The following is a 17297-nucleotide window of genomic DNA, read 5'->3' as shown; positions in this document are numbered from 1 at the left end:
AGTTGAACTCAGAACATGAGGATTCTTTACTTGATGATCTTTTTACAATTTATTATATTATGCTTATCGTCACTAATCTTACTGCAATGCTATCACATCTCTATACGTATCAACCAACGCATTTCTTCCCAACTTCTTTGAAAAATGTTCCTTCTTCTCCTCGTTCAAACTTATGTACCTCAGTATGAGTGCCAAATCAACAAATGGCCTTTTCACAGTTCTCATAACATCCGACAAGTTGCCGATTGCATTCATCCTGGGATTGAGTCCTAGCCAATGACTTTCCTTATCGCTCATGTAATTCTGCAAAGAGTATAACCTTCTGTAAGAATACTCGCTCACTGGCATCACTTTATAGAACGATCCATCAATATTACAGCCGATGGTTTCATATCCAATATCAACATCCGCAGGAGCTTTTAACGTGCTCACCATAGAAAACACTGACTCTTTTCTGTTGTTCAGTTTCATTGCAGTGGTGTAACCATTGCACCTGAATACTGATTTTCTTATCAACTTCAATCCTCTCATAGAATCAGGATCATATGGATCGTACTGCAACAAGTGGAGCACAGAATCCTCATCTGCTGCAACTATGTAAAGGTTTCCCTCGTGAACAATAAAGTCACAAGCCGTCATCTGGAATTGATGCTTGTCCTGGCCCAACTTAAGCATTCTGTAAGGTTCTGCATCAAATCCATACAAGACCACTCCGTCAAACGCATCTCCTATTATCATTAGATCTTCAAATGACTTGATATCTTTGGAATACATCGAAGTATCCGTAAATGCCACTGGGGCGGCATTTCCATCTTTTTTCACCATTCTTACTAACATTCTTTGCCCCTGAATCACTGAAAATCTACCAGAAAGTTCACAAACTCCTAGGACAGCACCTTTGGAACTCTCACTAGTCAACATCTTCATTCTGTTCTTGGCCTCGGGATGTTCTGGATCCGGAACCACATTAATTATCTCATACATCTTCCAGGATCCAGTTGTAGACAAGTCTTCCACTTTATACTTACCAGATCCGACTACTATATAGTTCTTTCTCTCGTTCAACGTGTCGAAGACCCTCAAAGGCATCAATTTCAAAGATGTGCAAACCTCACTATCCTCCAATTCGACCTTATCAATGATAGACCAATTCACTGGGGTGATCAACTTCACGCTACTCTTCCAGCTCCACGCCGGTTGTCGCTCTGGATCCAATCCTTGTAGTTTCTCTCCATCTTCATCAATTGCATCGTATGGAACTCTACTCATGGTGGCAACAACATAGGTATTCGACTTGTCATCGTATTGAACTTTGTTCACTGTATTACCAACATTCACTTTCTTGATTGGTACACGGTTTGAGTAGTCGAAACTCATATCCAACTCGCAAATACGGCAAGATTTCCGATCGTCGATTGTGATGAAGCCGTTCTTGCACTTAACAGCATTGAAGGGTGCAAAGTAAAGCACGGGCTTCGACGCAAATTTGAACATACGAGGAACAGAGTTGTGCTGGCGAAAGATCAAAAACGGTGTAGCACCAGTAACAAGAACGGCCTGACACCCATGGACGTTGTCCAATTTGAAGAGATTTCGCTCCACAACGGTGGCATTAGCATAAGAGTTTTCAGGAGCTCCGATTACCGGAAATTGGAACAGGTCATTTTTCTTGGCCAACTTATAAGAGCCAGTAACAGGGTCAAAATAGATCTCATAAATCAATACTTCACCACCAAAGGTAAGGATAAGTAAATAGTCCTTACCATAATAACGATCACCTATCGTTGTAAATATAGCTTGCTTGATAGTTGGATCCACATCTGCCTCATAGTTGGGGTTCATATTTGACAACTGCATCACTTCGGGGAAGTTGTGAACGTCAGTAAACTCGTAAACTTTCTCCCTGTGATCTTTTTTGAATACCAAGATACGATTATCGGCTGTGACGATCCAGAAGGTAATCTCTTTGGTTGTGTTTTCCATATTCTTGATGCTCTCACCATCTCTATCATGTTTGATGGCCGGGATGTCACGAATATGGTTTAATATGGATGATTCCACGATCCATCCGTAGGTGAAGATCATATAATTGAGAAGCGCAGGTAAATCCAACTTCTCTAGCTTCTTCTCCTTTTTGTTGAATTCAAAGATATCAATTTCACCATTCTTCATAATTGCAATCACATACTCGTCGTGTATGGTAGCAGCGTTAATCTCTCTCTCGTAGTTGATCGAACTGACAAGTTTAAACTTGAACGAATATATATTGATCTTATAAGGGGTCACCTGCACAATAAATTTGTCCTTTTCTGTCTTTATTGTGCCAAACTGAATGCTATACTGCTTGTTATCAAAATCCTTGGTATATAGGTCCTTGTAGTTTTTGTCCACATCAAAGATCTGAGTCTTGAATGTCTTGAAATCCGTGGTAATCAAGTACTTTGTCTTGTTGTAAAGATCGTTCAGCGTCCAAATCTTACTGGCGTTAGAAAACTTCAAAGTAGATTTGATGTTCGGCTTGACGCTAGGATTAATAATCGATAAGCAAGCATCTTTCTCGAGTCCCGAAGTACAAACTATGGCATCCTCGTTGTAGTTTGGGTTTGGCAATCCAAACGACTTGGTATTCGTCGAGATCTTTCCCAGACAAAAGTCTGAGGAAGGACCGCAGTTGACCACTTTGTCCATGGATGTAAAAATACAGTTTGTTAGAGGTCTATGTGAACTATCCTTACCTCCAAGGCCACCATTCTCCCCATCATCTTCATAAAGCCAAGAATCCTCTTCTTCGTTAGGAGCAGAAGTTGATTGATCATGGCTCGTTGCAACGGCAGAAACGTCAGAGTTGTATTTCCAATGAAGTAAAACACTATCAGAACCTTGGCAGCACACAAATGCAGAGTTCTTATCTTCAATATTTATAATTTGTAAGACGTTATTCACAGAAACCCCAGAATACTGATCATTTTCGATCTTGGTTATCCTGTTAAAATTTGAAATACCACCAGCCTCATCGAATCCAAGGGCATAAAACTCACCAAGCTCGGAAATCAACAATACTTGGCCATTTCCTACATAGGCAACTCGACAGTTTTCACAGTATAGGTTCAATCTTGACTGATCCTTAAGCTTCATATCCGAAGTATCTTTAAAATAATTGTTTGTGCATACACCCTTTATGGAGCCAAGAGAATTCACGTGCAAAATCTCGTTGGATCCAATAAGAAGAAAGCCGTTGATGGGACTTGGAAGCGGGTAGATTGAGTCTAAATCGTAAGGTAAATTAGGCAATTCCATGATAGAACTAGCTTTACGATGATCTATATCAAGAGAGAGGACTACCACCTTCATATTATCTTTCGCCTTAGGTAAGAAACCAGCCCAAGAAAGTGTCTCTGGAGCATATAGCACAGCCATGGTAGGATTTCTATAGGTGTAGAGGTACTGATAATCAACAAAATTCTTCAAGTCCGGCCATAGTTTTGCCATAGGAACAATGAAACTCGACTCAAAGTACTTGGAGGAGACTCTGGTGTCTGAAATATCCTTAGTTTTATCATCCTTGTCCTTTTTCTGCTTCAATGTTTGCTTATCATCCTCATCATCATCCTCGTCTTCTAACATCTCATCTTCCAAGTCTTCTCTAAAAAATGGAAGAAAGACAAACATCCCTTCGGCTTCTATGGACGTACATAATCCATTGGGATCCGTCCTGTGGTACTTCTCTATCTTGGATAGCTTCTCAATAAACAAACTCTCTAGTGCAGGTTCGTAATAATGCAAACTCGTTGTCCTGATCACATGGGCAGATACATCCCATTTCAATATACTGAGTTTAACAAACTCTGTGCAAACGATGAGGTAATCGACTTCCTTGTTTTCGTTGCAACAGAACTTGGACATGTTGACAATCTGTCCTTGAATTCTATACTCGGCTATTAGAACCATCTTGTATTGCTTGTCGTATAGCGTGGATAGAATTTCGTCACCAATGAAGGACTCTGCATTCGCAACAGCTCCGTTAGAGCTTGTGGAGTTCATATTGTCACATTCTTCAGACTCAATCTCTGTGATCTCATACACCTGAAGAATTGTACCCTTCGAAACAATTAGATTGCTGGCCGAAGGGCCGGTAAAATGGCACACCACGCCACTTCTGCATGTAGATGGGTCAACAAACCGATTATAAACTTCCATTGGTTTCTATGTGAGATTTCAATTGAACAATAACACTGTCAATTGGACAAGGAAGCGATTTTGATACAAGGTGGTGGTGTATTTTCAAATTTTCATCCCCCTCTGCCATTTTATTCCGCGGGTGACGAGCAACGGAAGAGAAAAAAATGGGGTGAGCAAAAAAGCAGGTTTTAAAACACCGCAAAAAACACAGATTATTGCACAATATCTGTTTCAATCTATAGCAATCTGTATATATCTCTGATTTTTTTATATCTTGAATGGTTCCCATGATACGGTTGCCTTTTGAACGTCTAACTTACATTCCATGGAAGAACGCAAATTTTTTTTGACACTTTTTGGTTGTATAGTGTAGTGGTTATCACTTTTGGTTTTGATCCGAACAACCCCGGTTCGAGTCCGGGTACGACCTAATTGTTTTTCATTGCAAGCGCGCGACGCGAAGTTTTTGAAATCTTTTTTTTTCCTTCTTGAGCAGTTTCCCCTTTTTCTCCCCGTCCTTCTTTTTTTATGCGTACGTTCTTTATCGGTTCCCATGATGGCAGTAAGAGAAAGTCTTGACAAATATTCTGATACAATGCTTCTTGCACGTGAGCATCCAGAAATCGCTCCAGATGAGATCATCGCCCATAAGAGAACGGGGATGAAGTCACGATTAAAGTTCTCAGATAATTCGCATAGAGAAAAGGTGTGGTCGCAGGAGATGTTATATCATTATGTGAATATGATTATAGATCGTTTTGGAGACAACGGTGATTCCAGCTTGGGACTTTTCCGTAATCAGAAGAGTTATGGTCCAAAGGGAGGGTTGGCACGTGTGGTGTTTCATCCATTTAAATGGGGTGGAGATTGGCATCTAGCTATTGGATTCGCTGAGCAGAGGAAGATGCTGTTTCTTAACTGTGGTGGTGAAAATTTCGCTTACAGAAAGGGAGTGGGTTCGTTTTCGATGAAGGCGGCCTTGGTACTGGAGGATTTTATTGTCTACTTTGGAAAGAAGATCAGTAAGTATGCTCTAAAGTATCCGAGGGTATATTCACATATTTTCGAACCTTCTTCGCCTCTAAATGCCATCAATTTACTAAGTGCGGTATTTGCATTCTGTGTTGATGAGAAGGCTATTACAAACACGTTCTGTAATGCCGATGCTACGCCGAGAAAGTATGACGTGAGTGATTTCTATCCGGTACTTAAGAGTATGGACAGGTATGCTTATACCAGATCTGTTTTGGGAAACAGGTTTGTGGATACGATGATTCAGAAGACACATAATGAGCACGATGAGGATGAGGAGGCGGAATCACTTACAGCTATGGTGACTTCTGTGACTGTACCATCCCATCCTCTTCCTCCTCCTCCTCCCCTCAAAGATGACCTCGCGTCGTTTTTCTCCGTTCACGCTGCGAAACAGTTTTTACACTACTTGGTCAGTGTGGATGATTTTTATAAGGTTCCGGAATTCCTCGACGAGTTAGTAGAGATGCTAGAAAATTTAAGTCATGATAAGCGTACGAATCCGGAGTTAACTGAGACGGAAGAGCACTATTGGGAATGGAATTTACTAGCAAGAGAGAACTTGTATGCAGAATACACCAAGAAAACCAAGATGGAGTTTAATGAAAATGAGTTAGGAGCCACTTTGAAAGCGGCAGACCATAGAAATCAGGTTTACCCTCTTATATTTGAGAATGGCATTGTTTATTTGGTGAATATCAATACGGACGAAAATAAATTCGATGCTCACGTTAAAGTGGCGGTGATATCAAACAGGAATTCTACCAATGAGCGTGCAGTGCTTAAGAACTATGCACTTCGAAGGCTTGTGGAAATGTACACATGGCAATACAGACGACTTATCAAGGATGTTAAGGTATCCTTGCATGTCCTGAAGGAACACTCGCCATATAATGTGCTTATATGCACACTTTACTGTCTCCATTACTTTGTGTTCCATCGCAAGTTCGTGTCTAGAGTCAAGCCAAGCCTTGCTACGTTGGATAACTACGGTATCTGTCTCCAGCAGTTGATGCATGATATTGTGGACGGCAACACGCCCCGCCGGAACGCAGATTATAAAGCGATGATCAAATATCTTCGATAACAAATAACAACTATATAGAATATGTAACTTAATGTGTCAATACCACTGCACCACCACTGATGACGTCTTCCATCTCCAAGTCATCGATGGGTCTGTATCTAAATCTCTTTGAAAGGCTGTTCCTGGACTGGAATGGAGATACAACGATACTGGGGCTGATAGATTTCGAAGGTCTCAAGTTATCTGGGGCACAAGGATGAATAGTAGCGACGACATGTTCTGAGAGTATTAGTATGCTAAGTAGTATTGGTAGGGGTAAGTAACTTACTTGGAATTGGGTGTGGACCACCAACGAACTTGATCATTGGCTTTCTAATGAGTAGCTTTAGAGCGGCTTTCATTGTACTGTGAGAGAAGAATAAGCACAGAGTAGTTGAGAGAGTGCTCACAAAAGATGAGTCTACTCTCAGTCGAGTCCGACCCGGGGAAGATAAGGAGGAGACGAAGCGGAGCGACCATTTGAATTCAAGTCGATCGGCCGTGATTTTTTTATTGAGGGCGAAGAAACGGCCATAAAAAATCAAGAGACAAGAGAAGTAGATGCCGTGTTATTCTTTGTAATTAACTACTAACTTCCTTCCCAAACTATTGCGTGTTAAGATGAATCACGATCCTTTACATTGGGGAAGACCCTCGGAGAGAGAATATGGTTCTTACGATTATGAGATTGCAAATGCTTCCAATGTGGCACCTGAGGCAACGAAGAACAGTCAGAATGAGTTCCCTACAATGCACACTCAGCAACCCATGATAACAGGAGCATCTGTTGTTGCAGTGAAATTCAACGATGGTGTAGTTATGGCTACGGATAAGCTTGGTTCTTATGGATCGTTGCTCAGATTGGACAATTTGGAAAGAATGGTTCAAGTGGGAGATTCTACAGTGGTGGGGGTGTCAGGAGATATCAGTGATTTCCAACATTTGGAACGATTACTAGACGGATTAGTCGTTGAGGACAATTATGATATGGAACAAAGCAATTTGAAAGCATCGCATGTGCACGAATACCTTAGAAGGGTTTTCTATAACAGGCGATCGAAGATGAATCCTCTTTGGAATGCTTGTGTTGTTGCTGGATTCGACGAGGACGGTGAGATCTTGTTGAAGTATGTGAATCTTTTAGGTGTTTCATACTCTTCACCTTCTATAGCGACAGGATTTGGTGCTTATATGGGAGTTCCTTTACTAAGGCAGAGAGTTGATTCTGAGGAAGACGTCAAAAATCTTAATAAGGAGGATGCTATTAAATTAATCAAGGACTGTATGAAGGTTCTCTTTTACAGAGATGCTAGATCTTGGGATAAGTATGATCTTTGTGTGATCACCAAATCCGACAAGAAAATCGAGTTCCAGAAAGGTCTTCAGTTGGAAGGACTTAAATGGAAGTTTGCCAAGGATATTAGCGGTTATGGATTACCTCAAAAGTGATGGATAGTTATTATTACAAGTATTATACAACAAACAAAAGAAGTCTTCTTAGTTCAGACAACATAAGTGAGGCCAGGAAGAGCTATGGTAAAGTTTATGCGTAAGTTGTAGCTAGAGTTAAGTTGGTTCAACTTGTCAAAAATGGGGGTTCGAGGATTCAGCAGGTCGTTTGTCTCTTTTACATGAATGATGATAACATTTAGACCCCTTAGAGGTTGTAATGAAGACTCTGTGTAGAGTGAAGAATCTGGTGCACGATTAGTGTTGCCGTCTATTTGCCTATCTATGCATAATTTTCTCAAGACAAGAAGTTCTTTGATGAGTAAAGATGGAGTCATATGGCCGTATAGGGGAGGAGGTTTATCGAAGGAAGAGCATTCAATCAAGATGGCATTGATCGTGTCTTGAATGACAAGGGGAGCTAATGAGCCCCATATACGAGCATTGTAGTGAGCACCCGAAGATGAATCGCTTTCTAAGTCACCGAAAATGAGAAGGTTGTTGTTGGAAGAGCGATCGTGGATCAAAAAGGCGGAGCTCAAAAAGAAGTGGTTATGTCGTTTCAATGACCCATGCGCCACTGGGAAGCATGTGACATCATAATAATCGTTGAAAAGGTTGCAGGGTTGATAGCTTGGAAGAGAGGAGAGCTTGATCAAATTTGTAGATATCATATCAGGCCAAAGACAGCCATTGAAGACCGACTGTTCGAGGGTAACAAGAGTAGAATCAAGTGCATAGATATGCTTTGGCGAGGAAAAGCAGGGAGAATTGATCACCAAACCGGAGACATGATCCATGTGACTGTGAGAGATTAGATAAGCAGAAATAGAATTGACTATGGACCATGCAAGTTGAAGTGGTGATTGTAAATTCGATGACCTGATATGCTGAAGTGGCTTGGATATCTCCAGGTTGTCTAAATTCTGGTAGTAATTGCATCTCTTGTATTGGGAGGATTGTTCATCGTATAAAGATATCAAGAAGTTGCTCTCCAATGTAGAGTCCCCGTTAGCAGCAATTAGCTCCAGAATTGATGTAAGCCCAGATCCAGCATCGATGGACAAAATGCATCGGTCATTCTGTGTCTGAAGTATTTCTGAGTAAGAAATGTGCGATGGTTTGACAAGATATGAACAAGTCTTACCAGATAGTGGGCCACCGGAACAACCAAGAATGGTTAGTTCGAAGTGTCTATGGTTAGAGGGCATGAAGAAAGCAAAAACAGAAAACAAAAACAAAGAAAACAAAAAACAAACAACTTATGAACAAGTCAAGTTAACTAGCCAACCTCTTTTGTATGAAATAGCCCGAGCTAGATATTTAATGCGTGGAAAATCAAATAAGTGCATTGCGGATGCCACGGAAGTTGCAGGAAAGACTAATCGAGGTTAATATAATAAAATCTTAGGGAAGTCGCATAGGGATAACAATGGTGAATGTGGAGAGCGTCATTAATTTTTGGCCAATAGATGAGAATGCTAAGATCAGGTGAGCTGCATGGAAGGAAACCAAGATATCCTGAATGCGGCAGGGACCTCCCGGAAACCTCCCCCCCCCCAAAAAAAAAAAAAACCTCCGCTCAGAGCTCACCGGGTACCGAGGGGAACCACCGCGCACCGTCCAAGAGCCAGCTTCTCTTATCTCTAAATTCTCTACTTCTCCATTGGCTACACTTAACTTTCTTCCAGTCTTCATGTCCCACGTGCCCTTGGCTCCTAAGCTTGGCTCGATATCGAAGCCCACTCTTGAGGATGCCCATAATTTTGAACATACCAAGCACTCTAAAGGTACTAGATCAAGACATGGATGTCTTAACTGCAGAAAGAGGAAAAAAGAAATGCGATGAAATCAAACCTATCTGCACCGGCTGTTTGAAACGACACTTAGTATGTGTCTATAAAGATCCTCAAATTAAGAAGAAGAGAACAATTCATCCCAGACCTAGACGACCAATAGGAAGCAGCCATGTGGAAGATGATGATAGCATCGACGATGGGCCCGATCAAGATTCCGATTTGATTTTCCATCCTGATTGCAAGCACAAGCCTCAGGTGTTTTCTAAGATCTCTAGTCTCAAGGACATTGTCGGTCAGACCGTAATGGATATCCTCGAGAATAACACCTCCAACCGGTCTAGCTTGTTTGGGTGTAATGATCAGGGAAGTGTCGAGAAATGTCCTTCTATGGCCACCGTGGCTCCTTCGGCCGTTGTTGCTGCCACTGATATGACCCCTTCAACTCTTCAAGATCTCATCAGTATAGACTCTGAGTTTATGAACATGCTCTTTGATCCGTCTCTCATCAACCTTCCAGTCTCCCGTTCTTCCTCTTCTTCTTCTTCATCCTCATCATCGCCTGTTCCCTCAATCCCTCGGTCTTTGGAGGTCAAACTTCCCGTTGATCTTAGCTACAATGAACTCGCCTACTTCGAATACTACTGCAAGAAAATTCTTCCCGATCTTTCTATTCTTCCGCAAGAATTTAACTACTACTCTAAAATATACATTCCTCTAGCTTTCAAAGAGAAGGCAGTTCTCTATACCTTGGTTGGCTGGGGCTGCCGAATGCGCAAGAACAGAAATCTCAGCTATCAGGTTCAAAACCCTGAAGCTGACGGCTATATGAATTTAGTCAATAGGATCATTCTTAAGAATAATTCTTTGCTCGATAAGGAGAAATTCATCACCAACTTTGTCTGCTACATGCTTTTCGTTTGCATGGAAATCTCATACGGTGATACTTTGCGCTGGTCGCAATACTTTACTTGCTGCTTTAAGATGATCAACCGAATGCCTGGTAATTTCAAGTATCTCCTCAATGAATGTTCCGTCGAAGGCACACTATTGGCCGAGAATTTCGCTTATTTTGATGTCTTGGCCTCTCAATCTAATGAAAACGGAACATTTTTCCCAATAGCTGATTACAGAGAGCTTTTCTCGTTCAGCAGAAACATTCACGATCCTCTTCAGGGTTGTATTCGTCCTGTAATTTTGCTCATTGGTGAGATTGTCAGTCTTCTTGTCGAATCAAGCGCTCTAAATGTCAGTTTAGACCTTTCCGAGTGCGATAAGTACGAGATGGCTTCCAAAATGATGGAAAGGTCTTCGGAACTCGACAACGAAATAAAGTTTGCTCGTCCCGACTTGACTTGTCTCCAATATCCAAAGTCACATGATGAATTGGAGTATCATCTAACTCTTTTCGAGGTGTACCAGCTTTCTGCACAGATTTACCTTCGAGAGGTGATTCGAAAACTACCTCCAATTGTTCCTGAAATGGAGGTTTTGGGCTATAATCTACGTGAGGACCTGAAAATCTTGGTCCAGTACAAGCAGCTTCAGAAGAGCCTTGCCTTTCCCATGCTACTTTTAGGTACCAGCTCCACCGTCAAAAGCGATCGTGAAGATGTGAAGCGAATGTTCGAGACGTTAATTCAAAATTGTGGTTACCTCAGTAGCTACCAGAAGCTCTGGATAGTAGTTCAGAAGATTTGGGAACTGAATAAAGATGGATCATTGTACGTGGATTGGTTTAAGGTTACTGGGCAGTTTGGGTGGAGATTAAATCTAGGTCGTTAAAAGGGATATAGTATATTTAGTACTGTTTAGTTTCTGTAATGGAAGTATTCTTTTCTTCAAAACGTCTGGAAGAGTCTGATTTCGTACCCATAATTTCAATTTCTCCTTCAACATTATCCAAAGCGATTCCTACATTATCGTCTAAATCAGGTCTTCTTCCAGAAGTTAGATCCATATCTTCGTATCTAATAAGTCCTGTCTTCTTGAACAGAAACTTATCGTAACAAAACCAAATTAGTGGGAATAGCGGTAACATGATATAACCATCAATAAAAGTCTTGTAGTCGAAGGGCTTAAAGCAGGACCAACTCTGCACCAAAATTAACACAATTCCAATAGTTATACCGATGTAATTGGCCCATGGGAAAAAAATGGCTTTAAATGGGAGTATATCCGTGGATATTCCCTGTACTTCTAGTCCCTTCCTGAATCTCAAATGAATCCATAGAATGGCAGTCCACACTATAAAGCAGGCAACACCGGTAACAGAGACTATGTAAGAATAGGCAACGGAAGAGCCGGTAGAGTACGAGAGAATCGATAGAAACCCGAATAGATGACAGGTATGTATGGCAATGTAAGGAATACCACGGTTTGTTGTCTTGGTAAAGATCTTAGGAGCATAGCCTTCTTTAGCAAGTGTGTATAGGGAACGAGAAGCAAAATAAATTCCTGTGTTAATGGAAGAGAAGCATGTGATCCAAACCATCGTAGTGACATAGTATTTAGAATTTGCCCAACCAGCGTTGGTTAGCCCAATAGTCATAGGAGAACGCATCACCTTACTAGGATCGTGTAACATAGGATCAGTGAAAGGAACGGAAATACCGTAGAAGATGGTAAGACCAAAGTAGACATAGAACACACGGAAAACGGTGTTTTTAGCTGCAGTAGGAAGAGCCTTTCTGGGATTTCTAGCCTCTGCAGCAATGACAGAGATACCTTCAATACCAGAATAGAAAACACCAGCATAAACAAAGGAGTTTGCAATACCTTTAAATCCATCATTTAAAGGATGATTCAAAAAGGGGTTTCCCGGACTGTGACCTTTAATACCACCACCAGCATAAATGATAGCAAAAATATAATAGCCAGATAAGAAAGCAAGTTTAAAAAATCCCAAGAAGTATTCAGCTTCACCCCACCATCTGATGTTAAGACACTGGAATGCTGTAAAGATAGCCCAGAAAATTAGAAACCATCCATAGGTAGGCACAGTGTCCGTATACGATTCCATAGCAGATGTTAAGGATGTATATTCGGCAATAATGTTTGTAATCCATATAATGCAATAGTAGATACCCACTGTGGCTCCAAATCCCTTGGACACGAATCTAGACCCCATCAAAGCAAAGTTTTGATCCATGAATGAATTCTCCTCTCCAATGGAATTCGTCATAGCTAGAACAAGAATACCCACAACGATAAAGCCAACCAATAGTCCAACCGGACCACCTGCAGTCAATGCAGAAGCAAAACCTATTAAGACGCCCGGTCCAATAAGTCCGCATAAGGCTATCAAGTTTAGATGTCTGTTCTTCAAGCCTGCTTTTAACCCGTTATAAGCAATAGCATCACCCTTACTGTTCTCTGTGTAATAATTCTGATGGGTTGATATCGTAGGATTTTTTCCTTCACTCATGTTGAAGATGTATATAGGGAGAGGTTAGCAGAGAATAGCAAGCTAGTATCCAAGAAAATGTACTCCTTTAAATAGAGGAAAGCTTATCTCAATATTGGAAGTAAGGAGATAATATTAAGTTGTGTCGATAGATATTGATAGAGACCAAGCGGACCACACTGACGCCCAAATAGACAGAAGTAGCGATGAAATGGATCAAGGAAAAGGTTTGGAAAAAGAATCGTTGGATCTATTGTTCTTTCCCAACTGATAGGATCATCCAAAGATAAGGTCTTCGGAGCACTGATTTGATTGGCTGAATCAATATAAGCGAGGCTGAACATCCGGGGTGCGCATAAAACTATCCGTCCTAATGATAAAAGTGGTCGGAAAGGGAATAAGTTGCGATGGGCCGCGATGACTCGCCAAAAGGTCGTCGCGAATGCTCACGATAAGAGTAGGACTTCAAGAGGAGGGGGACAATGGCGTCACGGTCAGATGTAAGCGATAGATCTGCATGCCTATAATCATTGGCTTTTTCTCAGTGCTTGCGAAACGCCGTTGCGTTCTGGCGCTGTCGGAAGGAACTGAGCTGCGTCGCTCCAACGGTTGGCTCGGAATTATATACAAGCTTGGGAAATAGTATAATGAGGGAGTTAAACCTTCAAAAGCCAAATGTTTACTTAACAATACTCTCCTTTACTTCTAATACTCTTTCTTTCTTTACCTCTTTTCGACACTCCGAATGACTGTAAACAAAGATATCGATCAACGCTTTGACAAAGTGTGCCAAACTACCCCTGTGATTGACTGTCACAATGATTTCCCATACCTCTGCAGGTCCCATCTACACTATGAACTACATTCACCTGGAACCAAGTTCGACTTCAATACTGTACTCAATTCTCAAACAGATTTGGTTAAGATGCGTGAGGGTCGTATGGGTGTTCAATTCTTTAGCTGTTGGATCGAATGTAAGGACCCTGACTATCTTTACGATGACTTCAATAAGCCAACTACAGTTGTGAGAGATACCTTGGAACAAATTGACTTCATCAAGAGACTCTGCTTGGAGTATCCTGAGCACCTCACATTTGTTAGAACCGCCGATGATGCCTACAAAAAGTTTTTGGAAGGTAAAGGTCAAAAGATTTCCATCACTTTGGGCGTGGAAGGTCTTCATCAAGTGGATCTCTCGCTTGCTGTGGTCAGACAGTACTACGAGTTAGGTGTCAGGTATATCACTTTGACTCACAATTGTGACAATCCTTTTGCCACTGCTGCCTCGTCCATTGCTGCAGGTAAGGCCGACAAGGGATTGACCTCGTATGGTGTTCAGTGCATTGAAGAGATGAACAGACTTGGTATGATCGTTGATTTAAGTCACGTGTCTCATAAGACAATGATAGATGTTCTCAGAGTCACCCATGCCCCTGTTTTATTCTCTCATAGTTCAGTCTATGCTCTTACCCATCATGAGAGAAATGTGAGAGACGACGTTTTGGAGAAGGTGAAGCAGAATAATGGTGTTGTCTCCATCAACTTCTTCCCCATCTTTATTAGACAGCATGGAAACCAAGATGCCACCATTGAAGATGCCGTTGACCATATTAAATACATCGTAAACAAGATCGGGTGGGATCATGTAGGTTTAGGCTCCGACTTTGACGGTATTCCTCACGGTCCTAAAGGTTTGGAAAATACATCAAAGTATCCTGATCTCATCAAGAAAGTTTGGGAAGTTACCGGTGCTTCAGATGAGGAAATTGCCAAATTGATGGGTATGAACGTTCTCCGTGTCTGGAAAGATTGTGAAAGAGTTTCTGCTCAGCTGGAAAAGCTGGAAACTCCTTTGGTTGAAGCCAATTGGGATAAAAGAGATTGGGTATTCCCAGGTTACGCTGCTACCGAATTCCCTGAGATCTTCCCAGGTTCATCCAAATTGCATAAAAATATTTACAGATTTTCAGATAAGCTTGACAATAATCCTGATGTCGAGGAGTAGGTAGAGAAATGTTGGATCCGATCACATGGAGTCCTGTTTATAGCAGATCTAAAACGAATTCCTAATACCGTTAATCCCGTAAAACTGTTAAATCCGACCATGAATCTCCGATAAGGAGGAGGTGGAGTTTTATTTTTTCCACTTGAACAGCTATAGGTGTTTCTTCTTCCTATAACCAGATGACTATTGCCTTCTTCGGTGCCACAGGAGGCTGTGCCAATGCTTGTCTCACCTATTCACTCAAGAACAACTTCAAATGTCGAGCATTGGCCCGAAATCCCGAGAAGCTTCGTTCCATGCTTGAAGAGCAGGGTCTCGATCAGACATCTATTGATAGCAATCTCACCATTGTGGAAGGAAGCATTGAGGACGTTAACTCTATTGTTTCGACTATAAAGGATGCCACTCACGTTGTTTCGGGGGTTGGTTCTACACCTAAGCTACAAATGTCCTTGACTACTCCTGTGACTATTGTCAATCCTACTGTGTGTGAGGCTTTTGCAAATAATCTCACTGAAGCTGTACATAGAATTGGTGCAAGCGAGCCTCCATCCTTGGCAGTTGTTTCTACTACGGGAATCTCTAGCGGTCCAGAAGATGTTCCCTTTGGTTTGAGATGGCTCTACCATATTGCTCTTAAGACTCCTCATGCTGATAAGAGAAAAATGGAGAAGACTGTGAAGTCCACCAGTATCTTCTCTCGGGTGGTTGTTGTGCGCGCTTCTCTTTTAAAGGGTACTCATTTGATTTCTAGCGGTGATGATGATATTGATAAGGTTCTTAGAGTAGGAACGGAGAAGCAGCCAGAGGTGGGTTACGCAGTGAAGAGAGCTAACGTTGGAAGATGGATATATGAAAGGTTTATCAAGTCGGATGAAATTCCTAAGGGTCACTCCGTGTACACGCTTACCGAATAAGAGTACAGCGGGTTCGCGAGAGGTACTAAATACCAAATGCTGTTTTTTGTATTGTTTCCGTATTATTTACTACTAGCTTGCTGTATTACTGGTCGACGGAGTGACTCCTGTCGCCAAGCCCTAGATAAGAGTGGGGATGAAATTTTCCAAACCGTGCAATCTGGAAGATCCGAGATCTGCAGATCTCGGGGTTTCCCTATAAATATTCAGATCCATAATGATGTAGTTGCCGATTTTCTCTGCTTAACTCATTTTTGCATCCTCCCCTGATGACTGCTCAATACGTGATTGTGGGATCGGGAATCGTCGGTCTTTACACCACTTACTGCCTTATCAATGATGCCAAGGTGTCTTCATCAAAGCTTACTGTGATGGCTGAGTATCTTCCTGGAGATGAGTCGATCAATTATACCTCACCATGGGCAGGTGGAAATTTTTCATGCATTACACCTAACGATGCTGACACTTTAAGATTCGATAAGTTAACCTACACCCATCTTGCCATCATTCAGGCTAAATTAGGGGGCCCCAAATGTGGCCTCGATACGAAGCCAAGTAGTGAGTATTGGGACTTTTATCCCGGAGATGAAAAGATCAACTCTTTAAAAAGTTATCTAAAGGATCTCGTGATTGTTCCAAAAGATCAGCTTCCCGTGGGTACTGTGTTTGGTATCAAGTATACTACATGGGATTTCAACTGTCCCCTATTTCTTGCCAATTTCAAAGAATACTTTGAATCCATTGGTGTGACCTTCATAAAAAAGAAACTCACCCACATTTCTCAGGCCTATTTACCTAAAACAAAGGTTGTATTCAACTGTACCGGTATCGGATCCTTTTCTCTTTCCGGTGTGAAAGATTCAAAGGTTTATCCTACCAGGGGCCAAGTTGTGGTTGTTAGGGCCCCTCATATTCAAGAAAACAGAATGCGTTGGGGTGAAGATTATGCCACCTACATCATTCCAAGACCTTATTCGGGAAACCAGTTGGTCTTAGGAGGATTTTTACAGAAGGATAATTGGACCGGTGATACTTTTGGAGACCAAACTAAGAATATTCTCAAGAGAACTACAGAATTGATGCCTGAAATCCTTGATAGACCTTTGGAAATCCTTAGAGTTGCCGCGGGTTTGAGGCCATCCAGACAAGGTGGCCCAAGAATTGAGGTCGAGCGAGTTGAAAACAAGTTACTTGTGCATAACTACGGTGCTTCCGGTTATGGTTACCAAGCAGGATTTGGTATGTCTCATAAAGCCGTGGGCCTATATATTAAGGAAAAGGCTATTCTAGCCAGGTTCTAGCTAGAGAGTCACCTTTATTCTATTCTTTAAAATTTCACTACTGTTCTTATCCTTTTCCTGCGGCTTTCCGGATTTGTATTCCCGAATGAGCCAATTCTCCGTGATATTGCATGCCATTGGATAACTTTCTTACCGCCATGTGTGCA

General features: G+C 41.6%; 8 protein-coding genes and 1 non-coding gene across 9 annotated transcripts; 7 read left to right on the top strand and 2 right to left on the bottom strand.

Annotated features, from left to right (window-relative positions):
- Nucleotides 1-78: 78 nt before the first annotated feature.
- FOA43_002534 (uncharacterized protein) lies at nucleotides 79-4197 on the bottom strand (the record flags this gene model as incomplete). The annotated part of the gene is made up of 2 exons (XM_038922821.1): nucleotides 79-4083; nucleotides 4192-4197. The coding sequence occupies 2 exons, from the start codon at nucleotides 4195-4197 to the stop codon at nucleotides 79-81; spliced, it is 4011 nt and encodes a 1336-aa protein (XP_038778749.1).
- Nucleotides 4198-4537: 340 nt separating this feature from the next.
- On the top strand, nucleotides 4538-4609 carry FOA43_002533. The gene has a single exon. It is a non-coding gene; the product is annotated as a tRNA-Gln (tRNA).
- A 126-nt stretch (nucleotides 4610-4735) lies between these two features.
- FOA43_002532 (uncharacterized protein) lies at nucleotides 4736-6298 on the top strand (the record flags this gene model as incomplete). Its single annotated transcript, XM_038922820.1, has 1 exon — nucleotides 4736-6298. One exon carries the CDS (start codon nucleotides 4736-4738, stop codon nucleotides 6296-6298), a length of 1563 nt encoding a protein of 520 aa, XP_038778748.1.
- Nucleotides 6299-6898: 600 nt separating this feature from the next.
- Nucleotides 6899-7726, top strand: FOA43_002531 (uncharacterized protein; the record flags this gene model as incomplete). The annotated part of the gene is made up of 1 exon (XM_038922819.1): nucleotides 6899-7726. One exon carries the CDS (start codon nucleotides 6899-6901, stop codon nucleotides 7724-7726), a length of 828 nt encoding a protein of 275 aa, XP_038778747.1.
- Nucleotides 7727-9531: 1805 nt separating this feature from the next.
- FOA43_002530 (uncharacterized protein) lies at nucleotides 9532-11307 on the top strand (the record flags this gene model as incomplete). Its single annotated transcript, XM_038922818.1, has 2 exons — nucleotides 9532-9537; nucleotides 9652-11307. 2 exons carry the CDS (start codon nucleotides 9532-9534, stop codon nucleotides 11305-11307), a joined length of 1662 nt encoding a protein of 553 aa, XP_038778746.1.
- A 16-nt stretch (nucleotides 11308-11323) lies between these two features.
- Nucleotides 11324-12949, bottom strand: FOA43_002529 (uncharacterized protein; the record flags this gene model as incomplete). The annotated part of the gene is made up of 1 exon (XM_038922817.1): nucleotides 11324-12949. One exon carries the CDS (start codon nucleotides 12947-12949, stop codon nucleotides 11324-11326), a length of 1626 nt encoding a protein of 541 aa, XP_038778745.1.
- A 724-nt stretch (nucleotides 12950-13673) lies between these two features.
- FOA43_002528 (uncharacterized protein) lies at nucleotides 13674-14933 on the top strand (the record flags this gene model as incomplete). Its single annotated transcript, XM_038922816.1, has 1 exon — nucleotides 13674-14933. One exon carries the CDS (start codon nucleotides 13674-13676, stop codon nucleotides 14931-14933), a length of 1260 nt encoding a protein of 419 aa, XP_038778744.1.
- Nucleotides 14934-15112: 179 nt separating this feature from the next.
- On the top strand, nucleotides 15113-15850 carry FOA43_002527 (uncharacterized protein; the record flags this gene model as incomplete). The annotated part of the gene is made up of 1 exon (XM_038922815.1): nucleotides 15113-15850. The coding sequence occupies one exon, from the start codon at nucleotides 15113-15115 to the stop codon at nucleotides 15848-15850; it is 738 nt and encodes a 245-aa protein (XP_038778743.1).
- Nucleotides 15851-16119: 269 nt separating this feature from the next.
- Nucleotides 16120-17151, top strand: FOA43_002526 (uncharacterized protein; the record flags this gene model as incomplete). The annotated part of the gene is made up of 1 exon (XM_038922814.1): nucleotides 16120-17151. One exon carries the CDS (start codon nucleotides 16120-16122, stop codon nucleotides 17149-17151), a length of 1032 nt encoding a protein of 343 aa, XP_038778742.1.
- Between the last annotated feature and the right edge of the window lie 146 nt (nucleotides 17152-17297).

This window comes from Brettanomyces nanus, chromosome 2 (genome assembly GCF_011074865.1).
Source record: "Brettanomyces nanus chromosome 2, complete sequence".
Classification (NCBI taxonomy): Eukaryota; Fungi; Ascomycota; class Pichiomycetes; order Pichiales; family Pichiaceae; genus Brettanomyces; species Brettanomyces nanus.
This window is presented reverse-complemented; position numbering and strand designations above follow the sequence as displayed.